General features: G+C 42.9%; 1 protein-coding gene across 2 annotated transcripts in view; it reads right to left on the bottom strand.

The window, feature by feature from the left end:
• Window positions 1-1638: 1638 nt before the first annotated feature.
• adcy8 (adenylate cyclase 8 (brain)) overlaps window positions 1639-11598 on the bottom strand; it is a 127976-nt gene continuing 118016 nt past the window's right edge. For both annotated transcript variants that reach the window (XM_086273318.1, XM_086273319.1), the window contains 4 exons: window positions 9451-9597; window positions 7767-7859; window positions 7082-7196; window positions 1639-6372 (listed from right to left, as the gene is read on the bottom strand). In XM_086273318.1, coding sequence (XP_086129444.1) covers window positions 5873-6372; window positions 7082-7196; window positions 7767-7859; window positions 9451-9597 — 855 coding nt within the window. In that variant the 3' untranslated portion in view covers window positions 1639-5872. The remainder of the gene's footprint in view (window positions 6373-7081; window positions 7197-7766; window positions 7860-9450; window positions 9598-11598) is intronic.

Below are 11598 nucleotides of genomic sequence, written 5' to 3'. Positions count from 1 at the left end.
TGTGGAGGACATTTTTGGATGAAAGCAGACTACTTCTTTTTTACCCACTCATCTATTTGTTCCTTGTTACACTTGAATACAGGACATCACAAAGCCACAAACATGTGCAGGCTCAGCTCTGTCACGGTAGGAGGTGAAAGATGAGGGTGAAAGCTTGTGGAGGTAGAAGAGGGCAACACAGCGGTGGGTGGGAAAGGGCTTCTATAAATCCACAGAGATGGTTGGAAAATGAGGAACAGGTGAGTGAGTGGGTGTGGGGAGTCAGCTGAATCTTGATCAGCTAACAAGCTGTGCTAATGGGATCATTGAAAACACCTTCTTACTTATCAGTGTGCTGAGGTTTCTGTCCCAGAGCCACTTTGTCTTTAACATTTCCTACATTTTGGGGGGCATTTTGTGAGTGTGCAGGCCTTTGGACAGTGTCTTTTTGAAGACTTTCATTCTCCCCGCTACAGTAAAACATCAAAGAGCTGCTCTTACATCCTGTTGATGTTTGGTATTTGTGTTAAAACGGGAAGAGTAAAGCATCCTTCCTGTGTCTGAACAGAGCAGACGATCAGCTCTGATTCAGATCATCGACCATCAGCTGAGCTCAGCCGGGGTCCAGATGGTTTGGGGTTGTGCAGCAGTCTGGCTTCACTTCCAACTTCTTCACTTCACGCTTGTCAGATGTGAAGAGAAGGAAGAATTCATCAAAACCTTTTTAATCAAGAAGATAAAAAGATGTGGAAATGGAATCAGATACTTTTTAACCTGCCTGTTCTTCTGGAGACGCACTGAATGCCGTCTCTTTTCAATAACATCAGCATTCAAAAGATGGGACAGGTCTCATAAAGACACTTCAGGGTTAGAATAATACAGCTTACACTTTTACAAAAATAAATAGCAACTGGTTGATCTTACAGAGAATAAGACGCCTCACACTGGAACGCTGGAACTTTAAAGAAAATGGAACACGAGCCCACAAAGTAACGTGAAATGAGATTAGTTCCTATTTTCTCCTGATGGAGAGACGATCCAGTCTGACTCCTGCCTTTAAGTCGGGTTAATTAATTAGTTAATCCTAAAGGCTGGCAATAAGACGACAATCAAATCTTAAATGTATTCAGATCGTTTTAATAAAATGCTGTAATTATAGAGTGCTTTTCTAAAGCCACATTACAAAGTGCTTCACAGAAGAAAACGACCTCGTAACACACAGATGTTGTTATGAATTACGTGATGGTGTTGTGGTCTTTCCTTTCAGAAATGATGGTTTGGTGTATCCTCTGCTAAGAGGTGACACAGGAAGGACTGAAGCACTTTTCCTTTTCATTCAACCAGCTACATCATAGGAAGTTACACAGAAACCTCTGAGACATTTCCCTCAGTTAGAAATACTGAATACTAATGACTCGATGACGATCACTGACTAACCTTTGTGCTTGGCTTTGTGCAACGAATGTAGACATATGTCTGAAGTGCACTTGGTTTAACTAATCCTCAGTCAAAGCTCATCTGTGTAATAACCAAATGTTGATAAATAATCAGCACCACAAACCTTTGGATTTCGACTTTCATTTTAGGGTGTATCTAAACCTGCCTCTTATGGGAAGCCATGGAAACGGGACAAAAAGGCAACCAGACACATGGTTTGTATAAAAAATTAGACCCCTTTTTATTGTGTTCTCATATATAAAAGAAATACAAAAAAGAAACATCGACACCGGGCGAGGGTCAGAGCAGGGCGGGGTTTATAGGCAGGGATGGGTTGGGAGTCAGGTGACATGAAAAAGGGGAAATGACAGGAGGAACATCAGACAGTCCGAGGGGATCGGTCAAACGGATATCGAACGGGTGAGGGTGGATGAGTCTCCCTCCCTCCTTCCTTCCCACCTCAACCACAACCAACTCCTACTCTTCTCCTTCTCCTCCAAAGAGAACTTTCAGTTCTTCAAACATGCATCAAAAGCGGAGATGTTCAGGAGCCAGAAATGATCTCACTGGTTGAGTTAACCCAAAGTGGGAGGGGCCAGAGATTTTCTTTTTCTTTTTCTGAGCACATTTGGGCTACCTGGTAAACCTAGAACGATGAAAAGAAGTCACTGTGGTGAAAACATGTAAGTGACTTTCATTCATTTTTACATGACATTCATGATGTTGAAAGGTCAGCAGGCTCGTTCACCACAACAATATAATCCAGTTAGCCTCAATGCTAATGAGCCTCAATGCTAATTCCAATAATCACCTCAGAGATTAGCAAGTTTTTTCCACCTCTCTTTGGCTGCAGATCTGTGAACCTCTTGGTTGCGCGCCTGCTTTTCTGTGTACATTCAGTGTTTCGCACCAAAATGCGTTGAGTTTATCCTGAAGATCTGAAAAACTTTCTGAGTGCCCTTTATTCCTCTTTAAAACACTGGCAAAGTTTTAAAGCCAAGTGCATCTGAAAAATGAACCGAAGTTAATGTACCAAAAACTGCAATTCCTCCAATGACCACTCGAGGCTGTCTTCAAAGGTGAGTCAGTCTCCATACAGGAAAAATCAGCACGTTTACATGTTTACAACCTGGTTTAAAAAAAAAAGAAAAGAAGGAAAAAAGATTTCCACCTTTATAGTATAAATTTTTATAGTTTAATAATTTAGATTATTAGTATAGATTTACTTCAATGGCTGACCTAGTTTATCTGGTGACTTTTTTTAAAGCTTTTTTTCATCCCTTCGACACCATTCTTGTTTTGAGTGGACAAACCCTTATTTTGAAAATTCAGCTGTAGCTAACCAGCTAGCAATTGGCCTATTCACATCTCGTGTTTCCCGTGCTGGCAGACTCACTGGACAGGTTTCTGTTGAAAGACTTTTGTCTTGAAGTCAGACTGACTCGAACCAGCGCTCCACTGCAGCTGGCGATGGCAGTGATGGAGTCTTTCTTGTGATCTGGAAAGCTGCTGTGAGCTACGGGGTCGCCTTTACCAGGACCTGCAGCAGAGGAACCATTCATGTACCCAATTCAGTGAAGCTGCAGAGCATAAGGACTACTGTAAAATTTAACTCATTACTAGGGGTATGACCAGACTTGTTAACAAGTCAAACTCCAGTATACCCATTGGATGCTAACCAGGCTACAGTAGCTTCTGTTCGATTGAAACTTTCCACCCTGCATTCTTCACATCCAAACATCATCATATCTGGCTTTTAAAAAATAAAAACAGATGTTGATGGAAGCTAAACGTCAGAATTAACAAACCACTGGGTGACACTCTGGTAGCTACGCCAGTCCTCTATTTACAATCAAAGTTGGAAGCTTGCAGAGTGCACATTTGCTGCAGAGCTTATTCTTTGGGGGTCAGGGCTTTTCTTCGTGCATAACTGTCACATGTAGACCAGTATGAGAGTGTAAAGCCTGCAGCAGGTATTACATAACCTGCAAAGGTGAATTTACTAAGTAGGGGTAGGTGATATTGTTTCAAAATTCCATTGACATTTTAAGAAAAACTGCAACTTTTGATGTTATAGGGAATAAAATGCTGAATGTTGAGCGTTGAGGTGACTGTTGCTGTGATTTGGTACTATATAAATAAAATTGAACTGAATGTTGCTGCAAGCAGCAGTATTTATAGGTGTAAGTAAACAAACGAGCTGCTGTCACTGATGACTTGCTACCAGTTGCTGCTGCTAGCACAGATGCTAGCAGCGTTTTAGTGTAATAGTAGTGCCAGAATAAGTCAAACCTAAGCACAAAAGTAGTCTACGTCATGTGTTCCCTGGAAATTTTAATCCATCCATCCATCTTCTTCCGCTTATCCGGAGCTGAATCGTGGGGGAGCAGCCTTAGCAAAGAAGTCCAGACCTCCCTCTCCGCGGCCACCTCTGCCAGCTTATCCGGGGGAAACCCAAAGGCCTCCTCCCAGTGGGACAACCACCTCAACTGGCTCCTTTCAATGTGGAGGAGCAGCGGCTCTACTCTGATCCCCTCCCGAATGGCTGAACTTCTCACCCTTGGAAGATCCAAGGGTGACCCCCTCAGAAGTACAAGACCAAGGGAACAGTTCACCCTGCCAGAGATAGGGTTACCGGGGCCTCTCCCTGGAGCCAGGGAGGTGTTCGAGGGCGAGCATCTGGTGGCCGGGCCTTAGTCCATGGGGCCTGGCCGGGCACAGCCCAAAAAAGGGACATGGGCCCATCCTCCTGCAGGCCCACCACCCGTAGGCACCGTAGGGGTTTAGTGCAATGTGTGCCGGGCACCGTCCAGGAGCAAAGGTCCTGGCAGACTGATTCTCGACTACCAAGACTAGCAATTGTGACATTAAAATTTTTAAATCAAAGCAAACGCTCAACACTTTAGTCAAACAACAACTAAAGTAAGTCCACCTTGTAAGTGGAGCCACACAGTATTTCCCATATAAAACTCAAACATATTTTCTACACTGGATGTTGTATTTTTAGTCAAGCTTTTAAACCAGTTCAGTAACTTCCATTTTCTCTTCCTGTCATTTAAGTGTATCTAGCAAGTGCTCCAGTGACACTCACTCACACGTCATCAGCTGCTAGCATCCTCTCCTTCATAGCCTGGTTGTGCTGGATGGTGTGACTTTGTTTGTTGTTTCCACCTTTAGCAGGAACTGGGATTTTTTGCAAATATTTTGCTGTAAAATTATTCGTACTTTGTAAAGTAACATGCTGTGTCAGTTCCCGCCCTCAGACAAACCTGGGTTTGTTTCATTACTGTACACTCTGGGTACCGTAAAAGCATGGTGTTGCTATAGCAATGATGCAGTGACATGATATTTATATATCACATGATGTGCAGTTTGCTTTGTAACCATTTCAAAGGCTTTAACCACATTTGTCAATGAACTAAGCAAGACCTCGTTCTGATTCATCTTCTTTAGGGTTTCCACCAGTGTACTCCAGGCCTTGAACTGACGCCAGTTCAGTCGTTAAGTAAGCTAATGTGTCTTACTAGTCTGCCTCTGTTTATCTTTTTCAACATCTTAACTATGACAAAGTTTAAAAGAACAGCTGCTCAGTCAATATAAGTTTGCTAATGTTCACAGCAGGTTAATTCAGTCATCGCTGTATTGGAATGAAGTCTGGATCTGGTGCTCTCCTGCGTTTACAGCTGCATTGTGTGATATAAATGTGTAGAGGGGCAAAAATCATGACATAGTGAACTCAAAGTGCTCGCAGTGACATCACTACTAAAATTCAGGCCCATCCAAACTCAGTGCAACAAATTTAACACCTTTAAAATGTGCATGAAATAATTTAACTTCTCTGAAGGATGGATGTTGGAGGAGAATATCAGTAACTTCCTGCTGTATCCTGTTGACCTGTTCTCCTTGATATTACGTGGTGTTGCATGACAAACGGAATGTATTTATATTTTATGGTATTTATTTGCATCTCCTGAAAGACTATTTCAGATTAAAATGAGGAAAAACTGCTTTCATCTCAGTTTACTTAAAACAAGCTCCTCATTGAAGTTTTCCAACCAGTAACACTAAAGATTAAACAAGTAGTAGATTTAAACTTTAACGAGCCGTGTTCAGTTTAGTTTAGCACTGAAGCCTTTCCTTCTTGTTCACTCTTGGTGCATTTTTTGATTTCTGGGAGATAAGATGACATTCCTGATTTGAATCCTGCCTACGTAGCTCTTCAGAAAACAGCCTTTATTCAGTACAACATAAACTTACAATTCAGGACCTGAAAGCAGCTTAAACTGCAACAGCTCCTCAAGGACTTTTGTTTGTTGTGTTTTTTTTGCGAACATGCTAGAAAGAAATGTTCTTTAGCTCCGCCCACTTAGGTTTAACTCAACCGCAGGCACTATTTCTGGCTGACGAGCAGCCCTGCCTCTGAGAGATCTGTGGAACTGAAACTCCAGTCTGCTCTTCAGGACAGCTCAGTTTTATCAGCTGCTTCAGCGTGATGGCCCCCTCCCACCTCGGAGCCACCGTGTGCTAACAACGTCCTCCGGTTGTAGTGGTGGTGGCCCTTCATGATGCCCGAGTTGTTGTTCTCGTTGAGGATTTGCTTTTGCTTCTGCCGGTTGAGCGACTGCACCAGGCCGAGCACCACGGCCGCCAGCGAGTACTGGCCGGTGATTTTGCGGGGCTGCAGGATGAGCGGGTTGGGCTGCACGCGGCCCAGCAAGAAGTGCGTTCGGATCTTGCCCTCCTGCTCGCTGATGCCCTTCACGTAGATCTCGCCGCGGTACTCGAACGCGAAGCCGCGCTCCTTCAGGATCAGGTAGGTCTCCTCGGGAACCTGGATCTTGCCGCTCACGCCGGTGCTGTCCATCCGGCTGGCCAGATTCACCGTCTTCCCCCAGATGTCGTACTGAGGCTTCTTGGCACCGATCACGCCTGCCACCACCGAGCCATGAGTCATACCTGCCAAAAACACACAGGACCAGCTGTTAGGGGCTGAACCATTTTTTATTAAAAACACAAAAAGGGTCTTCTTGCTTTTGTTTTCATTTTTAATGATGCAAATCTGGAGGTGCTAAAAACTGCAGTTCCTTAAAAGGCCACTTGAGACTCCAAAAGTCAGTGAATCTCCAACTAAACATCCAGCTGTGCGTTTTGTTGTTTTCTCATTTTATTTTGCACTGATTAGCATCTGACTCTTTGTGTACTTGTTGTTCTGCACTTAAGGACTGAAAGAACCCGAAGAAATCTGCTGTCGCAATCTGCACTCCTCGATGTTGAGTTTGCCTTGAGACAGCTGATCTTTGCTTTTTATTGTCAGAAAGTATATGAAGTCCTTTGAAAAACAAGGTAAAACTAAGCACACCCTACTGCTTCTACAGGAAACAATTCAACCAGTTGCTTTTTCTCAGTTTCATGGATTTCAGGTTGATGCAGTGACACTGAGAACATTATTTCTGTGCTGCAGCCACATTAAAAGGTAAAAATGCTTTTTGTTTGCTTTTATTTCTTTCACCTGCACTGCAGAAACTACTACCCACTTGTCTTCACACAGCGTTCTGGTGTTTGTCATTGAAAATTAAAACTGAGTCCACTCCACTCTGAGTGTTTAGACTGAGATGATCTCCACAAAATGTTACCCACTTTACTCTTTCGTCATCAAAGCTCTTACCGATCCTCAGCTCAAAGTTGTTGAAGGAGTGCTTGTTAATCTCTTGGATGCTCTCGTTGAGGGCGATGGCGAAGTCTGCCAACGCACACAGGTGACCCCATTTATCTTCACATTGCTGTGGGAGTGAGAGCAGAAGGGTCTGAGTCAGCTGAACATCAGGACCAGCTGCAGGGCAGGCGCATCAGAGATGAACTGTGTCAGAAAACTCTTTTCACTGCCGTGGATACTGAAGCCTTCACTCAAGGTTTTAGGCACACGATCTAATGCTTCCACTCGAACAGATGCGACGGGCTGGGATCTGTCATTATTTTTATTTATTAGTTTAATTACTTCCACACAGCCTGAAAAGTCCTCTGATATTTTCTAGTACTTCTGCCTCAAAATACCAAATTACAAGAAGCAAAATAGTTCACATGTGGTACTGACTCCAGCCATGCTGCAAAACTTTGATCAAACAACCAATTTTCAGCAAAGTTACACTTAACTAGCTAACAGATGGCGCTCTTAGTGTGAGGATCCTAACCAGCATGTTTGGAGAAATGAAACGTCAGAATGTTAGAAATCAGATTCATTAAATCTTCGTATTATTTTTAAAACCACTTAATTACCTTTTATTTTCATTTAATGTATACAAATTATTTTGTTCATGTAAAGTAAAGAAAACAGCCGGCCCCAAGGGTCTCACCTGCTTCTCAGGTGACAGACCAGAGACGGCCATGTAGGTGCTGCCAATCGTCTTGATCTTCTCGATGTCCTGAAATCGGTCTTCACCCAGCAGCTGTAAAGTCAGAGAGACACTTTGAACATTTGTGTTTGCTTTCTTGTTCTTGCAAATATTTTACTTCCGAAGCCACAACAAGTGAAGAAGCTCCAGCTCTGTTAATCCTTCCATCTGCCACCGCCTGTCATGGATAACGGAGTTTGGGCTCCGTGATGTTTTTTCTCCCAGGAACCTTTTTCGGGGACATAATCGTTCATGTTACTGGTTAAATTGAATTAAAAAACTGAACTGAACATCACTGTGTTTCTGCTTTTGCACTATGTGAAGATAAGTTGAGTAAATTACTAAGCTGATGTGGCAACAGCTATTTCCTCCTCACTCTGTCAGCCTCTGTCTTTGTCAGAGCTGCTCTTGGCTGGTAAACACACAAATCCTCAGCAGGCAGCATTTCATCAAAGTCGATACCTGTTCCAGCTTTCTCATTTTGTTTTCCATGGCTTTCCACTCTACTATCTGGCAAGTAGCAGTATTTGTTTGCATATTGCAATACTAAACAAAACCACAAATTACAACAAGATTTGAGACATGACTAAATAAAGCACAACGTGTCACCAAACATGAAATGCGGTTTTGGGGAGTAACAGAATACACGTACCGGCATTACGTATTTAAAATACAAAATATGAGTGACTGCATTTTGTTACAGTTACTGTTTAAATAGGTGATGATTAGAATTCAGTTACTTTGTTGAAATAAATGGATTACACAGCGGTCTTCTCCTGTTAAGACTGATGAATAAATCTTACTCACTTCTTTGCTAATTGTCCCCTAAAACGAAGCCATTTATTCTGATCTTGTCATCTGCAGTGAGAGCCCCTCTGCCGTGGGCTCATACTGCAAGGTCTGTTCTTGTTTTGAGGGAAAGTGAGTGAGGATTGTGGCCCGAGGCAGCAGAGAGCGCAGCTGGTGTCTGCCTGTCTCTGCGCTTATTAGGAGACTTTGACATTTTCTGTCAGAGACTTCGGTTCAGAGGCTTGATCAGGACCACGAGTTCCTGTAGACTTCAACTCTGTCCACAGGGAACCAAAAAGTGCAAAGTTTTGTGAAACTTCTGCAAGCATCCTAACTCACACTGAATCTGACGCATGGAGACTTATTGAGCAGCTCTTTTATCAACTGGTTTCTTCTCATTTGAAGGTTCCTTCTTGCTGATGCAACAAGGTAACTGTTTCTACAGTTCTGCTTTGGTGGATCAGTCGCAGTAATTCTGTACTTCAGTCTGTTTTGAACTCGTGTAGAAAGTCTGGAGCAGCTGCCACGGAAGCTTAAAAATCCTCCCTGTATCATGAAAGCTAAATCAATACAGGATGAGAGCTAATATCTGGGTTCATATCAGTGGAACCCACAAGCTTTTGTGTCTGTGGTGTTTATTTCCTGTGCGGGTGCGTTTCTGTCTGAAATCAGTGCTTGTTGATAACCTGTGCACGTATGTGAGTGTGCTCGTTGTTTCTGGCTTCGGATTAACCCGCTGTGAAGAGATCTGCTTTTCATGAAAAACAGAAGATGCTGACATCAGAGACGGTCCTCTGCATGTTTAAAATGTTTGTCTGAAGCAGAAGTGGGCACACTTGAAAATCTGCAGTCTCACCTCATCAAAGTCAGCGATGATTTCATTGAGGAGCCTCAGGCACTCGACTCCTTGGTTGTTCATCTCGGTCTGGGAGTAGAAGTCAGCAAAGCCTGGGATGGAGGCAAACATCACGCCCACGGCATCGTAGGACTGCGAGTACAGCTCCTGTGGGTAAACACGTCACGAGTGAGCTCACGGTGTCACGTTTTCTTGAATCACAAACAAGATAACTTCATTCAGTCACTTGTTTTGTGTCTCTATGGATACTGCAGAACCAAGCATTGGTGAATTTGGCCACGCATTCAAACAATCGTCTGGCTGACAGATGACATTATAGCAGCAGGTCGATCATTGCTTTACTCTCCAGAGAATTGAGTGAAACTTTACACAAGACAAATGTGACACTGCCCCACTTTCATCCCCTCTGAATTTCTTCCAGTAAATGAAAACAGAAATTAAACTTTGGTGTTGGGCACTCCACTTGTAATATCTAAGGGAAGACACTAACAGAGAACTGTAATAGAACAGACTGTGCTCCAGGTTATCGTCCGCTTTTTAGCTCTCTCAAGAACACTTTAGTTAAAGTTCAAGCTGAGAGGCAAAAACATCAGGAGAGAGGGAGTCACAGAAAGGGACTGAGGGGAGGTTGGTTGCAAAGTGGCTTGCAGAGGCAAAAGCAACGTGTAGTTTAAATAGTGTGACATGTGCAATATTTGCCAATGAAGATAACGACTCATCAGCTGATTTGAACCAGCTTGATTGGTGCAGTTTGTGGAGCTGAATAATTGCAGTTAATAGTATCAGGGGCTTCTCTCACTTCATGGTGATGTGACTCACTTGACGGTAGATGGTGATGTTCTGGAGGCCTCAGTTCTTCCTGGATTGTCTTGGACCATCAAAATAAACTAAGAGGATACACGTCATATAAAACCTGTGCCGTTGTTTGAATGGATGATGTTGGATTATGACACTTTCTCAGACCTGCACTGAGCTCCTTGGATTTTTCCAATAGTCTCTGTGTTGGTGAGTGCTCTCAAATAAAGCCTTTCTATGTTTCCACAGAGCAGCTGTCAGCTGTAGTCAATCATATCCCTGACAGGAAGTTTGGAGGTAAAACACTTTTTGGAGCTTTAAAACAAAGCACCGAAAAGCCCGCACAGCAGCAATCATTACCTTACAGTTTTGTGCATTACACAGTGCTCATCACTAGGGGGCACTGTTGATACGTGACCGGGCGGGAGGCGTGCTGACATGCAGTAGCATGTCCTCACACGCAGTTGCTCTTTGTGCCATTATGGAGGCATTTTAATGATGAGCTAGAAAACATAACGTCTGTCCAGAGTTCAACATTTGGAGGTAATAATTCAGGAGAAGCTGGGTGACTCTCTCTGTCTGTTATCATTTTAATGTAATTACACACTTATAAAAATAAGCCTTTGACTTTATTGTGAAATCATACAAGCTTAATGAGCTCAGTCAAATGTCAGCGCCTTCAAAGTGGAACTCAGTAAAAGTCGAACTAATTTAATTGCTCGGTTATTCCCGGTGCCTTTTCAGGGCAGCCAGAGCTCCGAGGTTTGTTTGGGCTTTACTTTTTCCTGCAAACTAAGCCTCCCTAACATACTTCAGGAGGAGTTTTCTAATACTAAATAGAAAGATGGGTGACTAAAGGCAGTAATGCTCCACCATCAACACTCCATCACCTCCAATTAAGTATTCAGCTCACTTTAGTACTTAAATTGGATCATGCATCTGTGATCTGAAGAAAAAAAAGACCTTTCTCATCCCATTGAGCAAATTTTTAATTCGATTAAATAAAGAAATAAAAATCTTGATAAGGGTTAAGAATAATAAAATGTATGAGAGCTAAACTGGAATGTAAAACACAAACACAGACTACAGGGCTACACTGCTGAGGATGATGCTTACGGGCTATGACAGCAACTCTGACATCATATTTTATACTGTGCATCTCCGGGCGTTTACAGAGGTTTGGGTGATGCACAAACATCATAATGTTTTGGATTAGAATAACCTATATTTAGCCAAGTTATGTCAAACCCTGAAGAAATGAAATTTAATTATTTCAGCACAACATGTACATTTCAGTGGGGTGTACTGTGGAGCCAGTTCGACAGAGCCGGGCTTTCTTTAGCTTTTTTAACA

This window comes from Aulonocara sp. 'chitande type north' Nkhata Bay, linkage group LG18, assembly GCF_057382095.1.
Source record: "Aulonocara sp. 'chitande type north' Nkhata Bay isolate Kocher_YH1m ecotype deep benthic linkage group LG18, A_spYH_male_GT1.1, whole genome shotgun sequence".
Lineage (NCBI taxonomy): Eukaryota > Metazoa > Chordata > Actinopteri > Cichliformes > Cichlidae > Aulonocara > Aulonocara sp. 'chitande type north' Nkhata Bay.
Note: the sequence above shows the minus strand (reverse complement) of the source record. Positions and strands in the feature narration are given on the sequence as shown.